This window comes from Balearica regulorum, chromosome 17 (assembly GCF_011004875.1).
Source record: "Balearica regulorum gibbericeps isolate bBalReg1 chromosome 17, bBalReg1.pri, whole genome shotgun sequence".
In the NCBI taxonomy this organism is placed as follows: domain Eukaryota; kingdom Metazoa; phylum Chordata; class Aves; order Gruiformes; family Gruidae; genus Balearica; species Balearica regulorum.
The window spans coordinates 10,928,271-10,949,567 of record NC_046200.1 but is presented as its reverse complement, the minus strand read 5'-3'; the positions used below and the strand labels follow the sequence as shown (position 1 = coordinate 10,949,567).

The window sequence follows — 21,297 nt, the reverse complement described above, 5'->3', positions numbered from 1 at the left end:
TTGGCCTTCACTGCTGCTAATGAAGACAATACTGGCATGAGGAGCAGTGTATATAAACCAGCCACCAAAAGCCTGGAAACAGATTTCTAGGAGACAAATTCTGAAAAGAGAGACCCAGCCGGAGAGGGGACGGGGCACGGGAGGCTGTCAGGGGTGGCTGCTTGCAGTGGTAAGCAGTAATACAGACACTCCCTTCAAATCCGGGAAAGCAGCAGAAGAAATAACCCAGGAAACCTGTTAGATTCCAGGGTAAATTTACAGAAAGGTAAAATCTTGTAAATAGAAGAGATGATCCCGAGTTTGTGACCAAAACGAAGGCAGTGGGGGTACTCAGTCACCTTGCAAACCCTGGGTGCAAGCCCACCACTGCCTGATGGCAGGGCGTCGTTGCCTCCAGGTAAGATGCCATTTAGGATCCATCTTTCTATTTCTCTCTCATTCCTTCAAAATCTCTTCCAATTCCAAGGCCAAAAAAACCCACGTGACAAGAAACCAGCATATCAGAAGGCCTCCAAAAGGGAAAGAGAAGATTCAAGTATCGGATGTCAGCAATTAGAAGAGGCCGTGGGGCTGTCACAAACATCGTTGATGATATGCATTGATATGCATTGTCCTTTGCTCTTGATGGTTCACCATGTGAATGGCAGATTGTTCACAGCCTCCCAGAGTTTTTATTCAACAAAAGACATTCGTTTTATTGTTTCTGTCTTGGAGCAGGCAACTAAAGTGCTTGTAGGGGGATGAGCATACAACTAAGAGAGGACAGTAGAGCAGCAAGTAGTCTCAAACATGCTCAGCCTTTGGAAAATCATGGTAGTTTATTCCCTCCTGCAGACATTTGCACGCATCATCATCCACTTAGCAACTCCACTCTCAAAATTGTCAAAAAAATCAGCCACTTCCCATTTAAAATTAACTCAGTTGTAGACAATATTTTGTGAATAAAACATCAATAAAAACATATTATTCAGTGAATGCTTGGGAAGAAAACAAAGGAAAGGTGGGAATAAATGTGTGCCTGTTTCTAAGATTGTTGTTCATGAAAACAGAGGGTCTTCAGCCAGGTCTCTTGAGAACATAATCACAAAACAAAATTTCCTCCTAATGCAAGCTGAAGTGTATAATGGAGTTCTCTTTCCGGACGGGGAATTTAAAAATATCTCCCTAGGCTCTGAACTAAATCAGTAGTATCTAAAACTGAAACTTTGGTAAAAAACATCACCAGAACACATCAGGTTTTATAGAACTTACCAGCAGAAACGTCACTAGCCAAGACATAGTAGTACTGGAAAGAAAAGAAGCTATTTGATTAGCGAGAAAAGTGATTCCTGAATTATTTACTCATTTTGTCTTACTCCTTACAGGAGGAGTTCTTGGGCAAGGATTTCAGGGTAAGGTTCAAGGGCAGCAACTACTCGTAAATGGAAACATGCAGAGATTTATATTCCACCAGTCTCTGCATCCTTTACAATTTGGTTTTTTCAACTGAAGAAACTAGAAATGGCTGAATTCTCTCAGTTTTACCCCATAAATTCTGCTGCAGTACAAAAGGGGTTTGTATTTCAGTTACAGCTAACCAGAAATAAACACAGCCAAGAAAAAGAGCCCAAAAGCTCCAAAACAACTCTCTGCCCTTTTATTGTGATGCATACGTTGCTCAATGCCACAAAATCTCTTATTACTTCAGCTGCGCAGCGTGACTTACTTGGTGAACTTCCATCTAAATCAGTCTCAGAAGAGCACATCTAGATTTATTCCCCCTCTGCATTTTCTAGGAGAAATGTGGCTTGCTCTTACAGTATTACCACAGAAAAAAACCAATTTGATTGCTGTCATATTTCAAGAAATCACTGTGAATGCATTCTTTCAGTGTATCCCCTACAGAATATCAACGGAGTACTTTAGGTAGGCAGTTATTTGAAGGCTGTGGCTGCCCTCAGCTTTTTGAAGTTGCTTGGTCTTTACTGCACGAATCTCCAAGAACAGCCCCTGCCGCCTGTGTACTGGCAGACTGAGCACCAACGAAACCCAGGCTTTCAGAAATGAAGAGCAGTGATTAAACTGAAGAATTGTGAAGATTCACATTTGTAGATGAAAATGAAGAAACTTCTCAAGGGAACCTAACGGCAAATAGAAGAGGCGTGGAATGTACCTGGACAGCCAAGCAAGATGTCTGAGCAATAAGAAACTTTTAAAAAAGAAAAAAATTCCCTGTCTTTTTTCACTTTTGTGACTGCCTGTAGTTTTGTGCTGTACTTGTCTGTGCAGACGTGTGCTGAGAAGGTGAGGATCAGGCACGCTTTGCAGTGCTTGCCACTTGGGAAGGAGCTGCAAATGTTAAAAACATGAAAAAAATCCTCATCCTATACAGTTCTCTAATGTTCCTAGTTTGTAGGTTGGCTCAAATTTTGTCAGGAAATACCGGTTGTGTCTCTACCATCTCTGAGAAGGCTGACACTGAAATAAATCCCAGATGCACATGTTAAGTGACCCGTAGGGCTTCTGTATAAATTTAATGTTTCAGGTCTTAAACCTTCCCCAGCTTCCACCCCCAAAGATACAGGAAAGGCCTGGCAGGGGGAGGGAAACACTCTGCAATTTCTGTGTTAGATTTACAGTGCTCTTTCCAGTTACGTGTAGAACTGGAGGTCAGAGAAGTTAAAAAAAAAAAGGGCAGGAAAAATGGTAAGATGGGTTAATTCATTTCAACATCTTCATCAGTACAGGTGCCAGATGCTCCTTCAGCTGTGGATCAATCTGAATGTTGCTCAGTTCTTTGATATTGAGGATCATCTCATGGGCTTGGAAGAAAAGCTCTTTCCCCACAGCATCCTCCACCCGCCTGCGCCACTCCATCAGCCTAGGTCTGTCTTCAAAGATGTCGCAACCAACTCCAACGGGCTGCAGAAAGGGGAGAGAGCAACAGTGAGGCTTTGGGCAGTCGCTTCTTCACCGAGACAACAGGCACCGCAAGTGTACCTGCAGGTACAGGCACGAGAGAAAAAATGAAGAATTGCTCACAGAGGAGCACTAAGAAGGGGGAAAATCTCCTCTGGTTGGGTGTATCTATCTGGGGGACACAGAAGCTAGCCTGTATTTTAAAGGGCATTTACAGGTCAACTCCTGAGTGCCAGAACAGCTGTTGTGAGCAGCAGAGATGACTACCATTTATTGTGAGTGATTTTCAGCTACAGCATCAAAGACTTGGTGTGCTGACCGTGCCAGGGACAACTGCACAGTCCGCAGTATGGAGTGCTGTATTACATCGCAAAACCACAGCACAAAACGCCAAGCGTTCAATTGAACCGATGTCTTAGTTGACATAATCTACCCCCCTTCTACTCTCTGCCACTCTCTGGAACACAATGCTGTAGAGAAGCTGAACTGCTGTTTTTCGTCTCTGGGATACAGAACTGGGAGAAAGAATCACTGCTGGGCTGCAGGATCCAGGCCCTGATGGTCTGGCAGAGAACCACCAGTTTGTAACAGACTTAATTTGATTGCCTCTGTCTGTGATTCAGTCTCATGGCACAGGCAAGTACCAACTGAAGAAGAATATTCTTGTATGATAAAAATATTCCTATATCATTTTCTTATTTCATCAGACCTGTCTGCTATTGCCTCTCACCTATATATTACCTCCTTCTCTGGAGGTTAAAAATAAAGTCATGATAAAGGATGAAGAAGAAGTATTGTTGGAGAAGAGGAACAAAAGAGATCTGTTTCAGCCAGCTTTTCTTTTTTTAACCAGTTTTTTGAACCCACTCTCATATTCTCCTCATTGTCTTAGGCCAGCTCTGCTGAGATATGCCCTCACTCACTCCTCTTTCTAGTGAAGCATCACCACATGCGGCACCCCTCCCTGCCCAGCGGCATCCGTTTTCCCTAGTGCTGAGGCTTCCTTACCACACTCCAGCACTCACTTGCATCAGCTCCACAATGGCCACAAGATCCGCCAGAGAGATCTCGCTCCCAATGATAAAAGCCTTGTCCTGCAAAAACCTCTCCTCAAATTGCTTCAGGGAAGTGGACAGCCCCTCCATAACCTCCTGGAGCTTCTCGGAGGGCAATGGCTGCCCTGTGAAGAGGGGAATCAGCACCTGTGGAGAAAAGGGACTTGCGAGTATAGTCGGCCATCTTGTCATGGATCTGGTGATAGTTAACTACTCATGATTGTCAGTCATTCTGCAGCAAAGCCGCAGGAGGGTATGATGCTAGAGCTTCACAGACTGCTGCAGGTCACTGCACGAGCAAGTAGCTCGTGGACGGAAAGCACACAAGCAGTCCTGCGCAGCTGATCTGCTGTGACAATAACCTCCAGCTAATGGGCAGCAGTGTGCAGAATGGAGCCAAGGATCCAGCTCGTTTTGTGCCTGGCAGTTGTGCCCTCCCTCACCTCGGTCGGTTACAAAAGAAAAACAGGCAACAGCCCCAGGGAAGACAAATCTCTGCCACAGTCACCCCTGCTGTGTCCTCTGTTTCAGCGGCCTGCCAAGACGGGTCAGCAGGCTGCCTGCCCACCAGCCACTCCTGCTATCCACCCTGTTGTGTAACTGGGTGCTGCAGGCAGGCAGCTGCCTGTCCTGCAGGGTGATGGAAAGGAAGGCATGGTGGTGGCTGTGGCAGGGAGCGTAGGAGGGACTGGAATGCATCAACACTGGCTGGAGAAGCAGGAAATGGCTTCCTCTGCGTGACAGCAGCCAGCCAGGCTGGGAGTGGGTGAGCGCCACTTTTACACCAGCCTTTCTGTGGCCTCCCAAGCATCATTCTTTAAACCACTAGAAATTTTTCCAGAGCAATCATATAAATGTGGTCCTTGTCTCCACAGACTTGCTGGCATAGGGAGTAGTTGCCTTTCTGTCAGATTTGTCACCATTTACAGAAGTGTATGCACCATCAGAGCCCGCAGAATTTCACAACTATACTGCCTTTGCCTACCGCGGCTAAAGAAATATAGTTTATTTAGAGAAGCAAAATTAAAGATACAAATTTCCATTGGAGGGAGCGGACTGAATTTCTGCTTACTGCTATTATATCCAACTGTTCAAGTTGGGATTGCTTAATCCAAGCCAGGATTTTTGCCAAATACATGTGGAATCTATTTCATCAGAAAATTCATGGCCAGTTCTCTTCCTAAGTGGTTCCAATTATGCATGATGTGATCTCCGGGTATAATCACTTGAAACAGCATCTTCTTCCTTTTCTGTATCTTGGGGCAGAATCTTCTCCCATGTGTAGCTAATATGCCTTCTGTTACCTGGTGGCTTTATACATTTCCCTATTTTCAATTATTCTGAGGACCTTTTCTGTATCTGGGTTATCTAAGCAGCAGCAGCAATGGGTTGGATTTCTTTCCCTTGGAGCATTGTAGTAACAGCCTGCCGAGACTGGAAGAAACTGCTTCTTGTATGAATCTGACTCATATTTGAATTGCTTCTCTGTGCTTTCCAGCCAAAAATTCAAATGTCAATAAATCAAAAAGCTAAATGAGCCCTGATATGCTTTTTTAGGCACAAACAAAGGCAAAGTCTACACAGGAAGAGTGAAGTTATTACCTGTTTACTGGCAACCCTGATTGCATCTGAAATTCCATACCACAGCTGTACTTGCAGGGCTATATTTGCACCTGGATGCTCCAAGGATACTTGCATTAACTGACTGGTGAGCTGGCTGGAAATAGGTGTCCAGCAAAATCATCTGATCCTAAATGATTTTCTGCCTCAGGGTGATTCTGTTAATTTTGCCTAAAAGGAAATCGATCTGACCAAACCAAATAAAGCAATCCTGCCATTCTCACTGTGTCTCTATTCTGTCTGTCCCTGAGCCCATTTCAGAGAAGTACCTAAGTGTGCTGGAAGCAGAAGGCTCCTTCTGGATTTCCACCTTGATGGGGCTGCAGGGATTTGTTGTATGAAGAATGCAAGCCTCTCTGCTTCCAGCGGCAAAGCACAGGCTCGCCAAAGAAGCAAAACTTCTGCCTATGCGCACACTCTGCACAGCTGTGCAGGGAGAGGGAGGCTCTTGGAGGCAATACCCAATCTGTTATATATTCGTTCACAAATCCAGGCAATGGAAGTCTGTTGGGCTTTGAGACCTTCTGTACCAGACCTACTTTAAGGGAAAAAACAAAACGACCAAGGCTGCCTTTGCCAGATCCTGATGTTGAACAAGAACAAGAGTTCCCTCTCTGACAGCTCCTCTCAGCTAGGAATGGCCTAGGTTTGTTATTTTGGCGTGACAAACTCTCTCCAAATTGGGGCTGTTCAAATGCTCAGTATTCTACCAGGAAAACATCACTTTACTTGCATTTTAATATTCAGTCTCCTTACCTTGATCCACATGGTCTTAGGAGCATTAGCCCGGATGTTAGCATGATGCCATGAGAGGTATTCATCTACCTGGGCTCGCTTTTGTATGTCTGATGGGTACCAGTGGTCGGGAGTGTTGTACTTTCGACTCAGATACAGCAGAATGGCAGTGCTGCTCAGACAGTAACAACAGACAAGAAAGGGGTCAGGGAGTTATGATGCAGAATGCTTTCACCTAAGCTGCCTCTCCAGCCCCTTCTGAACTTGCTGCTTCCACAAAAAGCATTTGGATCAGGATTTCCAATGGAGTCTAGGGACCATATACAGGCATCTAATTCATGGTGACATCAGAGATGGCACTTAAGCACCTTAGTTTCCATGAAAACTTTAACGGTACTGTCAGATGGTGCAGAGTACTGCTGGACAGCACTGGGGTAAACAAACAATAAACCTCCACAATCATCCATCAGCAATGTTAACCCCACTTGTTCCTCGACTCTCTACCCGTCTCTGAGACCTGTGCATGTTTATGTGCACATTTACTAAATGAAACTCTCTAATGGGTTATGTTGCCTTTTATCAGATCTATCTCTAGCCTGCAGCTTCCACTGAAGTCAATGGAAGTCCCAGCAAGGAAAGCCTACAGAATCTTTTTGTGCTTGTCCAGATGTTTATATTTTCACTAACTGGCGGGAGAAGTCAGATGGAAAAATATCTTAGTCATCTGCAACAATGTGTAGGCTGTAACTACAAAAAGAGATGCCATAGAAAATCCTATGCTGGCAAAATGGAAGAAAATGCAGACCCTCCTACTGTGCTGATACTACTATAGTTCAATTATTTCAGTATTACAATACCATAAACCAGTCTCCATGTTAATCTTATAATGTAAAACCTAAATTTTACCTCTGTAGCTGTTCACTTGGCCTTTATGACTAATTCAGATAAACAGGATTTTTTCCTAGGGTAAAAGGGATTTTTATAAGCTTTAAACATTTCCCAGAAATGTTTATAATCCCGTTTTGAGGTAAGTGCATTCAGGGTAAGATCAAGAAGTTAAGTCAGCTGATTTGTTTACATTCTGAAAGATAATTCAAACTGGAAACAGAAACAGAGCAAATGAGGTTATACTATTAAAAATGACCAACTTGTTGATCAGTTCTGTGATCCTTAATCATCCAGTGGGAATAACATCTCCTAAACACTGCACAGATTCCCGGTACCCAAGGAGGTTTAAGGACGGAGTTCTTACCATTCAGCTAGGGTGAAGTCTCCATCCTTTAATGCTGGTACTTTCTTCAAGAGGCTGACTTTGCCAGCTCCTTCACTATTTGATGGCCCTAAGAACATGAGCAGACAAGTCGGAGGTTAGAAGTGTATTTGCCAGTGAATGATAAATGAAATACCTGTAGCCAGCTGGGCAATCAGTGAACCGTGTTAGGTTCTCCCTATATTGTCATATTTCACTGGGAAATGTCTCTGGTTACCTGCGATGATGGTGGCCTCCAGCTTAGCTGAGGAAGAGGTCCCACGTGCACAGCAGAACCACGCGGCATTGTCAGGAGAGGCAAAGGAGAAAGGGCTTCTTAAGAATAAGAGCCAGACAGAATGTGCAAGTTAAGCCTCTTAATTGAGAAATCTGAATATCCAAAATAACCTCCTTGGAAAATCAAGCCAGCAGGCAAAGCGCAAGGGCAAGGTGCCTTATGTCCGTGATTTGTATCATAAAACTTGCGTAAATCTACTGTCACACAATGAGTTGCTCTGGGAAGGTGCTTGGTCCTGTGCATTTAGAAGGGCTCCAAAGGCCAGCGGCCATCACATACCCAGCTCTGGCGCAATCTGTAGAGTTCAGGTGGTCTTTGGGAAAATGCAGCAGAAAGTTGCAAGTCAATATGCTTACAACTAACGAGCAGCCAGTTCTCAGACCTAGCTGTTTGGCTGTTTTGCTGTCTGAGTTTATTATCCAAGGTGGCGGGCAACTGAGAAACAACGATATGAGAAGGAAACAGTGGGTGAGGGCCGCCTGAATCAGATTTCAGCCTGCTTTCATCGTGCAGCAGTCTTAGCAGGAATACCGAACATATCAGTCCCCTGACGGGACAAACACATCATTACAGCAGGTTGGACAGTAGGTCACTGTCTGTTACACAGACTGCACCACAGCCCAGAGATGGCACCTTATTTCCTTTGGCTCTACAGAGTCTTTGTGTACAGACATAAAAGACCTGTGCCGAGACTCTGCGACTGAGCTGCAAGCTGCTAAAAGCCTTCGTATGAACGCTAACCTCAGGCTGCTTCATTGGGACTGATTGCTTATTGTATTAAAATAGAGACCAATATTTGTATTTGCTGTTTAGCAGAGTTTAAGCTCGTGCCTCTCTTCCAGCAAGCACAGCCAGCCTTTTTGTTTAGCGGTATTAGGTGGCCCATCTTTATCATTCCTGTAATGTTGACTTGACTTACAGCACTGTTTAACATCAGTTGCATCTGGTGTAATTAGTTCTTGATGTCCCCCAAGGATATATACACACACACTGTGTGTATTGCTGGGCTTTGAGGAATAACTTCAATTAGCAGGGTGTACACTGTCAAAAAGCTGGGCAGGCTGCACACAGGAGGAATTCTTAAGCGTAAGTCATAGCGCAGGGAAGGAGATTTACCGGTGGGTAAAAAGAGCAATGGATAAGATTTTACAGAAGGAAAAAAAAAAAAAAAATCAGTCTATTTGCCAATCATGTTCCTGCCTAATCATCTCCTCAGCCAAGAATTTCCAAGTACTATGCATTGCCTTAGACAAAAAAGAAACGATTTACTAGGAAAATGCAATATGTAAATGGACGATGGTCATCTTATACACTTGGACAAGTCTGAACAGCTGAGTGTTTCTGCTAAGTACACTGTTCCCAGAGCACTCCTCGGCTGTCACTGTGACTAATTTTCTAGAAATGGCTGGAGGAACATTCCTTGGGGATCCACAAAAATAGATGCAGCACAGCTATGAGACCGCTTTGGGAGTAAGAGCTGCACGGTCAAACCATTGTATTCCGGCCCCTCGGCAGCACACGTGAATCTCAGGTTACGCGAGGAGCTAGTCCTTCCCAACGGGCCAAGCAGAGCTGCCAGGGGCTGCGAACAGATTCGGCTCTAGAGTGCAAGTCTGGCCAGGCTTGCCCTGTTTCACTCTCCCCAGGCAGGGTGGGACCCTGTCTTGAGCAGATGCCAGGCTAGGACCACAGATAAACCTCCTCTGAGCTCTGCACCTCTGCATCCCTCTCACAAACGGGTGATCTCCCACTTCCACTAGCTCCAGCATTTTGCTAGCTTCCAGGATTCAAGTGTTTCCTCCTTCAGCTGAGACTGAGCCTCCCCAGACATGGGCTGATGCTGCCTCAGCAAGAGGGGACCCTCCCCTGATCTGGAAGGGACCGGACTGAGCTTCCCTACAGGAACAGTCCAGACCAGCTCAGCAATGGCTCGTCAGTTCCCAGGGAAGCGGCAGCTCAGCACAGGAGGTGGGATGCTGGGCAGAGGCACTCCTGCTCCTGCACCGGGGAGGCGAACGGGCTCCTCTGGGGGCCGGGAGGGCAAAACCCCCGCGGGCCGCCGCGATGCGGGACCGGAGCGACGGCCGCTTCTGCCCAAAGGCCGCTGCCGGGGCCCAGCGCGGCGCTCGGCCCTGCCAGCGCCCGGGGGCTCAGCCCGGCCCCGGCAGCCCTCGCCCGGGGATCGCGTTACCGCCGCCGGGTGCTGCCAGCGCCCCGGAGCGCGGCCTGTCCCCCGCCTGCCCGCGGGGCCGCCGCCAGGCACCCAGCGCCGCCCGAGAACGGGCCCGGCCTGACAGGACGGACGCCAGGGGGGGGTCGGCGCGCGCTGCGGGGGGACCCTCCCGCCACCTGCACTCACCTGCGCGGGGCTGCTCCGCGCCGCTCCCCGCCGCCGGCTTCTTCCCCAGCACCGAGTCTGCCGAGAGGCAAGAGAGGAGCGCTGAGCCCGCGGGCCCCGGCCCGCCCCCGGCCCCGCCGCCCACCGCCCACCACCGCCTCCGGGGCAGCTGGGCGGCGGCGGGCGGGCGGCCGTGCCCGTCCCACCTTTGAAGAGCTCCACGTGCTTGAACTCGAAGGGGATGTTGTTGCTCCGGGCGAAGATGTAGATGGAGCGGCAGGGCTGCGAGAGCAGGTCCAGGTACAGCTCCAGCCCCATCCTGCTGCCGCCGCCCGGCCCGGCCTGACCCGGCCCGCGGGGAGGCTGTCGCGGCCGTCTCGCCGGCCGCCCGGAGCCGCCCCGCGTGGGCAGGCGGGGGCCGAGCCGTGCGCGGGCGGGAGGGGCCCTCCCCCGGGCTGCGCCCCCGGCGGGCGGCGGCGCTGAGGGGAGGCGGCAGCCGGCGGGGCTCCGGACTCTCCCGGTGCGAGGGGCAGGCGGGGGCCGTGGCGTGGCGGGGTCTGCGCCTCGGCGGGCCTCGGGCGAAAGTGTCCTGCGGGGCCAGGGCAGGAGAGTGCGGCAGGACGCCAGGAGAGCCCTCCCGGCAGGGGCTGCGAGGCACGGCCCGAGCTGGAGGGGGACGGGGTTCCCCACCGCACCGGGTTAGGCGGCCCTGGCCACGCTTGGGCTGGCACAGCGCCTACAGACCAGCTTCAGGGAAAACGGTAACAGACGAGTGATGGTAATTTACGAGTAATGGTAAATTGCCAACCTCAGAAGGGAGGTTGGTACTAAGCACTGGTGGAGCGGGGGCCGTCGTTCCCCTCCACAGCCTTGGCTGATGCCACAGGGGCTCGGGAGCCCACTCTCATCCCACCAGGGCTCTGACAAGGTAAAGGTGTGTTTTTGTACTGCGGTCCCGCAGGGATGTGTCGCGCCACAAACGGGGCCCTTGCGTGACATCTCTAAGCCAGCGTTAATCTCGCACCGCTAGATCTCAGCGTGGTTTTCAGTTCCGAAGATAACTCTTTGGTCACGTAGTCTCTGCCCAGCGCTGCGAGGTGATGCCTGAGTGGCAGTGAAGCGTGGAGGACCTTCTCTGCGGGCATTACCTCCACATGCTCACAGTGAAGCGGCTTTCCTCTCTCCCTAGTGTTTGTCATTTCAGATTTCCACACAAGCCAAGGAGAACTAAAGAAGTTCAGACTGAATTCAAGCTCTTGCACGGAGCCCACGGTGTTTCACAGCAGTGTGATTCAGGGGAGGTGACGTAGCGGTTGAGTACAGGGACTTCTGGGACTCGGGAAGATAGAGCGGCTGAACCACTCAGAGCAAAGTCACCCCCAGTCAAACCCACCTCGGCTCAGCTGACACCTTTTTATCAGTGCCGTGCCAGAGAGCTTGTACGTCACGCACAAATCCTTGGAGAGAGCCACAGGAATCTCACAGAGAGGGAACCAGAGGATCAGTTGCTCTTTTACTTCTGTAAAGGATCATTACAAAGGGTGGCAAGGCTTGGATACCGAGGGGATAAATTACAAACTGGAACACTTTCAGGTGCTTCCCTTTAATCCACTTTGCCAAGACTTCAGCTCTGAGAACTCCTTAGGAACGGGGCTTACTGTTAGACCGTTCAGTCTGCCAGAGTCTGGTGAACAAGCTGGTTCTCAACATAAAGTATTGCATCTGCTGCACCACGCACCTATTTTCAGAGCCATTGTTCAGATTTAGAACTGCACGATAAGAGTTTTTCAGTTTCTTGGCCAGAGGAGGGAGAGTGTACACCCGTCGGTTCCCCTGCGGTACAGTTTACCCTCTAGAGCACCTGCACGCAGCACCAACACACCAGAGATGAAGGCTCGTAGAATATTGTGGCAGGTGCTTGAGGTCATGGCAAACTCCTTCAGTGCAAAGAAATCTTAAATGTTAAGGAAGTGAGGAAAAGGAGCATGAATGTGGCTCTGCACAGGTAATAGTCTGAGAAGTCTTTGTGCTTCAAATGGTCGCGTATCCCTACTCCAAGACATCCCTGAGAAGAGGTTGAGCTCAGTGGCGGGTAGCAAAATGAGCAGCGTGGGTTCACTTTGCTCCTTGATTTATGGTTCAGTTGATCTGTTAGTCCTATCCAGACTTCAAAGATTTTTTTGATGAGCCTCCTGGAAATGTTCCTTCCTTCGGTTTTTCTCCAATTTGCTGCCTGCACTGCACAGCCCACACAACCAAAGAGATATTTTTCTCTGGTGTTCCATTGCATTTGGTTGCATTATTCTTGGCTCTAGGCTAATGCTTCTAGCACTCTATTTTCATTTGGCTCCATCACCTCAAAGGCCATTTTTCCTCCCTGTACTTTCTCTATCAGCTTTTTGGAAACAGGAACAACACAGAAAAAAATGCAGTAAGCTTTGCAGTTTATTTCTTAATCATTTAGAAAAGGTCTCAGGATGTGTGTCTGGTTTTTAAACATTACTTCCTTTTTGTGTATCTCAGCTTCATTTTATTCTAGAACTCACAGGCTCTTGCCCATTTCCAGATAGCCCCTGGCAAGACCTAAGGAAATTGAATCAGAAGAGCACATTAAACTGTCACTGGAGGTGTAACCCTTCTCCGTATTCAGGTGAAAGAGTGGACACTGAACAGACCTTGCACTGAGGCAGGAAAAACTCTTGCACAACCTGCTGTGTTTTGGCAGGCAGCTCTTGGGGCTCTCAGGCCGGGAGCTGGAACCAGCCAATAACAAATGACACAAATTAACAAAATGGGGGAGGTGGAGGGGCAACAAAAGGCAAAGTACAAGGAGAAGATGCCTTATCGCAATGATTTACAGCAAAAAAACCAGCAAGGCAGACTTATCTGTTTGTACAGCTCTGTTGCCATCCAAGGACTTACTCTGGGGAGGTGCTTTGTCCTGCATGCACACAAGTGCCCAAAATGCCACTGGTCACTGCACACACGGCTTCGCTGAGAGAGTGAACCTACTGTTCAGATGGGCTTAGAGCAGAGGAGACTACGGGGAAAACAATTTAAAGTCTCCTCCTGTCACCACAACCGTGCTGGACCAAGGCGGTAGCCGATCAGTGTGTTCATCCAGTGTGACGCTGGCAGCAGAGAAGCACCAGACGACGAGCTCAGAACATAGTTCCAACTTGTTTTTGAAGGCAGCCATCCCTGCAAGAGCACTCAATGTGTGACCTTTAAGGAACTTGTGCCTTATTCAAACAAGCAGAAAATTGACTTAAGACTCTTACATGGAGCTCTCGTGCTGCAAGTATCATAAATAAGTAAAACCCCCAAACAACTGTTTATCTGCCTTGGCTCGTGCGCTGGCTTTGCATGCACAGCAGCCCCGTCTCGAGATTCTGCAGGGATATCTGTATCGAGAAGGGCTCTGCTACCAAGCCCGCTTTGAAGTCTGTCAACATTAGCACTCTAGAGATTAGGCTCTTGGGTTGGACGGTTTCTGTGCTCTGCTTCTACTTGAACAGAAGCTGTGTGAGGAATTTATGGTGCTGGTGGGAGGAGGTTTGCTGTCTACAAAAAGGGGAGAAGTTGGAGATCAGGAATCTGGAAGTTAGGCACAGTACAAACAGGAGAGTGTGCGCTGAGGTTGGGCAGCTATGGTGAGGTGGCAAAGAAGGACCCGTTTTATTCAAGAGGCGTGCAGAAGTGCACCTGGTGGTTGTGGTAAGCTGCAGGTTATAGAGGAAAGGAAGTGGTTGACGGTACAGCGTAAACAGGCCCTTTTCTTTAGGCTTCGCACTGCAGACAAGCTGCTACGGCAGAGCAGCAGTGCAGCGCCTACGGGGGTTGCTGCTCAGGCACCAACCATGCGAGCGCTTGGGTCAAGAAGCAAGCTGCTATCACCGACTTTGCTAGCTGGAATGCAATAGGCTGTCTTCAACAAACTTGCCAATAAAAAAATCAGATAAGAAGACAAATATCGTCTGCCTGTGTCAGCAATGAAATTGGAAGAGTTTGGGGGCAAATCTGCTTTTTCACTGCTGCCATTTAGGATTTCCTGCAGGCTGGGAGAGTGGAAAGTAAAAGGGAACAGCCTGCTTGGCTGCTTTAGCTCAGCCCATAGGGACGTGTGTTGCAGGCTGTGGTTCGTGGTGCCCTTTTAAACTAAAGGGCAGGTTTACTCAGGAAGCAAACACAGAAGAAGCAGCTGGCTCATTCCCCAAAACCAGCAGGTCCAGCTGAAAGGATGTGCAAGACTGCTTTGAGCAGCTCCTTTCGCCTTTTCTGACCACTGTAATGACCTGACTTGCGTTAAGGTGACTGACATCTTGCACCCAGCGTATGATGCGGCCAGCTCTGTGGGTGGTGTAACCAGCCGGCAGAGACAAATGGACTTCCAGATACAAGCTTAACAAGAAGAAAAAAACAGTTTTGCAAACTGGAACTCTCCTCGTGGCTGATACCTGGAAACGGAAGGTCACAGGGACAGAGGACAGGAAGGCAGGAGGGGTACAACGGGACACAGGCGAGAGGTTGTGAAGGGTGCTGCACAGGTGTGGAGGATGACTCGGTGGACGCATCCTTCCAAATCCTGTTTACAAATCCAAACAGAGCTACGACACGTGGCAAGTGTTAACCATTCACTTTACTGGAGAATCCAACACGACAGAAGAGTAGTGGAACACTATCTGTATTTGAGGCATTACTCAGCTCACACACTGTGCACTCTGCTCGCCCCCGGGCTGGCCAGCACAGCTCCCTCTGCCACCAACGCTGGCCCAGCAGCACACAGCAGTGGAGAGACCCCGGCTTGAACGGCTTCCATCCAGCTGACAAAGCCGCTCTGGGGAAAGGACAAAAGCACTGATGTGGTTTGCACATGGGGACCGTGTGGTCGGCACCAGCTTCACCTAGAAAAGCGGCTTTGCTGAGCTGCGCAGGCTGTTCTTTGCCCAGTATGACATGAGTCTATGGTTGAAGATCTTTACTCACGGGACTAACCCGATCCTTCCCAGGAGCTGGAGGGCTCCTTTGGGTACCTGCACAGCCCCCCTGCTCCTTGGCGCTGCCCCTTTGCTGCCACAGGTGAGGCAGCGGCCGCCTCTAGTGGCCAGGTGCTCCGAGAGCCCTGGCAGGGTCCCCACCGAGGGCTGGGTCCTGACCCGTCCCTCTACTGAAAGAGCAAAAATCTTCCAGCTGAGCTGGTTACAAAGTGAAAGCCATTTTCAATGATTTTTCTTGTTTCAGACAGATCTGCTCTGCCATACCCTCAGGAAACCTTTGCCCCTTCTATAGTGCTGTGACCTGGAAAACTCACAACAGGGATGAGAGGGCAGTTCTGACTGGCCCCACTTCCCACACAGACCGAATTGCCTCTGTCCTCACGCAAATCCAGTGGTGTTGGAGCAAGAAAGAAAAGCCTACAAGGCTACAGCTCACATACCTGTAGTGGACAAGAGGGGAAAGCAGCTCACTGCAGTGTAAGATGTAGTTTTCTTCCCTTCTAAGCTGCGGAAGGGCTGTGATTGAAGTGCATTTTGTGGAATGGTGTTTCTGTATGATTTTTAGAAGAAATGCTGAAATACTACAAAAAGCCTGTGCAAAATAATCCATTTTACTTAAAGGATAACCCCCTAATTATGGCTGGCCTGCTTTAGGAGCTGGTGCTTGAAATGCTCCAACAGTTCAGGTGCAATCTTATCAGCGGTCAAGTTCTTGGCGTTCAAAATCCCTTCATGGGCTTCCTGGAAGAGCTGCTTCCCCACCGCTTCTTCCACCCGCCTGCGCCACTCTGCTAACTTCGGCCTCTCCTCAAAGAGGTCGTAGCCAGCACCAACAGGCTGCAGGAAGAGAGCAAGAGAACCCGGGAGTGAGTCAAACAATGCGTTTACCACGGATGGGACCAGAATGAATCACAGATATGCTTTTGGCTCAAGGCAGCAGGCAGTTGTCCCGTTAGGTGGAGTTCATCTCTGGTTCTTAGCCAGTAGGAAGCAAGTGCTGTCATCCTCAGCAGCTGCTGTCCCCTGGGACGTGCAGTGAAGGAGCACTGCCATGGCTAACCCCAGAGCTGTCTAATGCAGAACGCAGAGGTCCATGCACACCAACACGTCTCTTCCAGATATCTGTACTTTCTCTGCCTAGTTTATAATTTATCTTTTTTTTCCTGAGGAATTTTTTCCATGCTTTTATAGAGCAAACTGTCTCAAAGTAGGTGTTCCCTGGCAAACTCAATGAGGGTCAAAGTCAGAAAGGAACAAGATTTAGCTCCACTAAGGAGTTAACTGCAAGGAGAAAGACCTGCCAGTAAGGAGGTGGTGCTGCTGCAGCCACACCTTGGCCTGGCCTGCCCAAAACCCAGAGCTTGTGTATCCCACAGCGCTGGGGTTGATGCTCACCTGCATGAGCTCCACCAGCGCTACAAGGTCTGCCAGGGAGATCTCGCTGCCTGCAATGAAGGCCTTGTCCTGCAAGAACTTCTCCTCAAACTGCTTCAGGACAACGTTCAGCTCTTCAGTAACACTTTCCACTTTCTCTGGAGGAAGTGGCTGGCCTGTGAGGAGAGGCAACAGCACCTGGAGGGAGAAGAAACAAATTGCTTTTTACACATTTCCCTCCAAACTTAGTCCACACCCTCCCACTGCCGCCTTCTAAGGATCCCTCACCAGCCACGCACGAGAACAACTTGTACCGCTAATCTCCGCTGGCAGATTAAAATTAATGTCAAACATTAATTCCTGCCTGTCCTTGTCTCCTCCCTAGAAAGTCTGAAATTTCAACCACGCGTCTCCTCTCAAGGGAAGGCTGCATCATCTGCAAGCAGCTGCATTTTGTTTTCCAGCGGGAGGGTCGTTCTTTCCACGAAGCTGGGCAGAAGGCAGTGAGCTGTGTCTGGTGTTAGCTGCTCACCCAGGACGGATTTGCTCTGGATCTCACTGCGCACACAGAGCTGTGGCTGCACCATGATGTATTCGGGCCGCTTCGGTTAGGCTCGTCTGAGCAGCCAAGTCAATTCCAGATCTAGTTTCGTTCCTAGCTGTAGGAACACCTGGCTGTACAGTTGCTTAGAAAGGCCCTGCACACAGGAGGTAGTTCCTGGGCCACTGCACTCACAGCTCTTAGCACGTAGGTTTTGGTATATAACGGCCTTACCTTAGTTAAGAACAGCTTGCTCCCCTTCCCACGAATGTTGACGTGCTGCCATGACAGGTACTCATCAACCCTAGCCCTTTTCTGCAGGTCAGATGGGTACCAGTGATCAGGAGTCTTGAATTTCCGGGCCAGGTACAGGAGGATTGCAATGCTGCCCAGAGAGCAAGGCAGACCGGTGAGCTGATTATCTGAGATTAAAGCACCTCATCCTTTCTAATTCCCCCAAATTTTGTGCTGCTGGGCAAGCAGCAACACAGACCTGATCAGAGTCCGGCAGAAGTGCAGGACACACAATCGCCAGCGAGGCACAGCACACGAGAGCGATTGTGCTGCCTTGACCGGCTGCTTGTGGACAGCAATTATCTGATACATCAGCCCAGCGAGACAGACGTGGCCTGCTGGTACAAGTTACCCCATCAACATTTTTGAGTAAATATGAGCCACGAATGACTTTATACCAAATCAGAGCTTTGTGTTTACCAAATCACCCATCCAGCAGCGGGTGCCTTGCGTCAGATTTACTGCACTGAACTGCAGCCTCCAGCTGAAGGCAGAGAGCAGGAGAACACACGGACAGGTATCGCGGCTTAGAAACTTTGCCTACATGCAAGCTACCTCCAAGCAGCAGCTCACAGATTTTTCCATGATCAATGCTGTTTGAGTTGCCTACATGAGAAAGCTTCTTTTGAAACATGGAGTTATTTTATGTACAAGTGGAACAGATAGGAAGGAGGCAAACAACTACCTGGACTGGAGTCCAACAGAGACCAAGCAGTGTACTGGTGGAATCCGAGCGTTAGGGTAAACAATACTACAGTAGGGCTTTGAGCTTATTTGAGTCTCACCTCTCTGCTAAGGTGAAAGAACCGTCCCTTAGCGCAGGCACCTTCATCAGGACGTTCACCTTCCGGAACTCCTCTGTCCTATGCTGCCCTGAGGAGAGAAATGAGAAGTTTGACTTGGCAGTGATGCTCAGGACCTGTCTGCAAACACCCGAGGAGCCCATGGGGACCATTTGGCCTCAAGTTCCTGGCTTCGATTGTACAAATGCAGTCATCTTTAAGCGTATCAGCAATCAAAAAGTGCCACAGGGTGAATACGGGCTTTGCCCTATGATGTCAGCTTACTTGCTTATTGCCCGAATACCAGAACAACCTCTCGACAAAGGTCAGAATAAGAGTCCTTTCATACCAACAGCACTTGTCAACTCAGGGCTCCATCAGCTCTAAGTTTGTGCCTGGAGGTACCTGTCCTGTACAAACCCAGACTGGGTGTCGAGCGCCTTGGAGGAGAGGGATTTCAGTATCAGAAACATGATGGTGAGAAAGCAAGGGAATTTTTTTAGTCTTTTATTTTCTGGAAGATAATGTAATTTACATACAACTCTCTTTTTACTCCTCCAATGAAAATAGATTTTTGTGATTCCATGTAAAGCCATGGGTATTTTATTACAAGATCTATCAATCAGCTCATTATGTGGGTTTTGCATATCCTTTATCAGAGCAGATATGGATTTGAGTTTGCTTTTAAACTATCCGTCAGCCCCCCCCAAAGGTAGACAGAGTGAACCTGACAGGAGAAGGTGCTCTGTTGATCTGAGGTCTCAGATGAACATTATGTTTGAACCCAGTCCCAGGAGCCTTGTTTTATGTGACTTGTTCGTGCCGGCCTTTTCCAGCCCCTGGCTTCAGGTACATGTGTGCACCTCTGTATTCAAGTTTCTCTAATGTCTAACCCCATGCCGTGTCCTGCTATGTGAGTCACCCGAGAATCTCTGTGCCAGAGGAGATGCTCTGGAAATGGTTTTAGCATTCCCAGTACTTGGAAAACCTGATTTGTGACTATTCCCATCACTTGGCTCACAGCCTGTCCCCCCCACCCCCTTTCAAAAAGACACTGGGATTTCCCACACGTGTGCAGATTCCAGATCCTCGTGTGTCCCTAGAGTGTGATTTCTATCCATTCTCACTCCTTCCACCCATTTCTTTGAGACCTACCCTACTCTGGGAGCCCAAGAGCTTTTCTGGGAGGACACATTTAACCCGCCAGCTCAGATCTATGTTCCCTCACCTGGTCCTTGCGTATTGTGCAGTGATGGGTCCACTCGAGGGCCAGTGTGCCCATTACCATCTGCCGAGCAGCTGGATGCCGAGCTATCCCAGCTGCAGGCACCAGGAGTGCTTCCCCACGGCATGGGAGATGCACACACTGCAGGAATGGGATGCACCTCTAGCATTCCCGTAAGCTGAGTTACCCACCTCAAATCCACTGACCAACACCAAGCGCTGATTCCACAGGGCACAGAGCTCTGGGAAACTGTGATTTAATTCTCCTTCCTTCCTCTCAGTTCCCTGACACTGGTATTTCAGTTGTTCCATTCTCCTCGATGCTCTCATTGCTTGCCTGCCAGTCTGCTCTCCTTTGCACCAGTATCTCACCACAACAGTTTATTTATTGGGAAAGAAGGATGCTAGATGGACCTGCCCCCAGCTGCAAACAACAGCAACAATTTTTCCTACCTAGACAAGTCAGAAGAAAGCCACAGTAAGGTGCGATCAATACACAGCTAAGGTGTGCAGGGGAACACCCAGAAACCAAACCACAACACGCCTGAGGTTTCTTTGAGTTTCAAGCTGGAGTCTCTTTTGGTCCTTTATCAATTTCAGCCCCAGGAGCCTTCTCATCTTTCATTGTTTTTAACTATTACTTACTGAGGCATTTTTATGCCCAACACATTGTCTTAATTTCAAATCCAGAGGAGCTCTGGAAAGGTTGAAGGATAGTTTTTACCGGCTTTAGTTGCAAAGAGAGGAGATAGGGATCTTTGGGCGTACTTTGGTGAAAACACATGATACCTCCTGGGCAGGTTCCTACCGATTATCAGTTGGGTTTGATACAAACTAAACTTCAAACTAAACTTCCCCTCTTCGTTTCTCAGCATTCAGATCCCTGGTGGCTGTGCTGTCTCGCTCCGCTGCCTTCGCTCTCTTTGCAAGCCTGTCCTCAATCCTCTCAAAATAATTTGACAACAGCTTGACCCGATGCAACCCCCAAAGGGGTGGCTGGCTGTCCTGCCCTACCTGTACACGGGGGGACATCAGTGGGCTCGGCGCGAGGATGCTTCCCACGGGGCTGTTAACCCTTGCTGAGAGGAGAAAAGCTGCTCTGCAGCAACCACTGCTGCTTACCAGAGCGCAACGTTTTCTAAGGAAGTTGAATTCAAGAGCAAGAACCGCGCACTTCAGCTGTCCTCGCCCATATGCGAATGTCCCATCTCTGTTGTTTTTTGTTTTCCATCTAAATGGGGAATCACCTCAGACCTAGCACATCCTGAGCGCTGCTTCTCAGAAGAGCGGTCCCTTTTTTTGGAGACCCATTTTCTGCTGGGGCAGGGCTAACTTAAGCGATGTCACACACCTTTGCAGAGTCGTGTTTGTTGCAGAGGAGCACAGCCGCCGAGACTACTACTTAAAAATCAGGGTTTCTTTGCAAAGTTAGGTCCTGTTTTGATCTAAGTTAGGTCTTGTTTTCGTCTTGACGTCGGGAGCCCGCTGCAGCTGGAGGGCCACCCCACCCTCTCGCACTGATGGGGCCGATTGAGTCACCGATCCCACCCACGGAGCGGCTCTGCGAGGGAGCGGGCTGGGAACGAGCAGCTCGTCCGGGAGCGGCGAGGGGAGCCCGGGGTCCCCCCGGGGCGGCCCTGCTAAGCCCGGGGCTGGGGGCCGCCGCGGGGGCAGAGGACGGGCACACACAGACACACTCCCCCAGCCCCGCCACAAGCCCCGGCCCCGCTCACCCTTCATCAGCTCCACCTGCTTGAACTCGAAGGGGATGTTGTTGCTCCGGGCGAAGATGTAGAGCGCCCGGCAGGGCTGCGAGAGCAGGTCCAGGAACAGCTCCAGCCCCATCCTGCTCCTGCTCCTGCTGCCCAACCCGGTCCGGCCCCGCAGTTCTC

At 49.4% G+C, this 21,297-nt stretch overlaps 2 protein-coding genes across 2 annotated transcripts; both read right to left on the bottom strand.

The window, feature by feature from the left end:
- Positions 1-799: 799 nt before the first annotated feature.
- On the bottom strand, positions 800-10,627 carry LOC104631155 (glutathione S-transferase theta-1). The gene is made up of 6 exons (XM_075769562.1): positions 10,400-10,627; positions 10,215-10,271; positions 7,561-7,648; positions 6,330-6,480; positions 3,924-4,100; positions 800-2,901 (listed from the first exon to the last, which is right to left on the bottom strand). The coding sequence occupies exons 1-6, from the start codon at positions 10,509-10,511 to the stop codon at positions 2,701-2,703; spliced, it is 786 nt and encodes a 261-aa protein (XP_075625677.1). The 5' UTR covers positions 10,512-10,627; the 3' UTR covers positions 800-2,700.
- A 4,185-nt stretch (positions 10,628-14,812) lies between these two features.
- On the bottom strand, positions 14,813-21,296 carry LOC104630932 (glutathione S-transferase theta-1). The gene is made up of 5 exons (XM_075769563.1): positions 21,139-21,296; positions 18,185-18,272; positions 17,340-17,490; positions 16,586-16,762; positions 14,813-16,027 (listed from the first exon to the last, which is right to left on the bottom strand). The coding sequence occupies exons 1-5, from the start codon at positions 21,248-21,250 to the stop codon at positions 15,821-15,823; spliced, it is 735 nt and encodes a 244-aa protein (XP_075625678.1). The 5' UTR covers positions 21,251-21,296; the 3' UTR covers positions 14,813-15,820.
- Between the last annotated feature and the right edge of the window lies 1 nt (position 21,297).

What these genes read in the sequence shown, in the direction of transcription:
- LOC104631155 (XM_075769562.1), bottom strand. Translation starts at nt 10,511, where the DNA reads ATGGGGCTGGAGCTGTACCTGGACCTGCTCTCGCAGCCCTGCCGCTCC. An exon ending in GCACGTGGAGCTCTTCAAAG is followed by an intron (nt 10,272 to 10,399) that starts GTGGGACGGGCA and finishes GCCTCTCGGCAG; the next exon opens with ACTCGGTGCTGGGGAAGAAG. An exon ending in CGCGGAGCAGCCCCGCGCAG is followed by an intron (nt 7,649 to 10,214) that starts GTGAGTGCAGGT and finishes TCATGTTCTTAG; the next exon opens with GGCCATCAAATAGTGAAGGA.
- LOC104630932 (XM_075769563.1), bottom strand. Translation starts at nt 21,250, where the DNA reads ATGGGGCTGGAGCTGTTCCTGGACCTGCTCTCGCAGCCCTGCCGGGCG. An exon ending in GCAAGCTGTTCTTAACTAAG is followed by an intron (nt 16,763 to 17,339) that starts GTAAGGCCGTTA and finishes TTCTCCCTCCAG; the next exon opens with GTGCTGTTGCCTCTCCTCAC. An exon ending in CGCTGGTGGAGCTCATGCAG is followed by an intron (nt 16,028 to 16,585) that starts GTGAGCATCAAC and finishes CTCTTCCTGCAG; the next exon opens with CCTGTTGGTGCTGGCTACGA.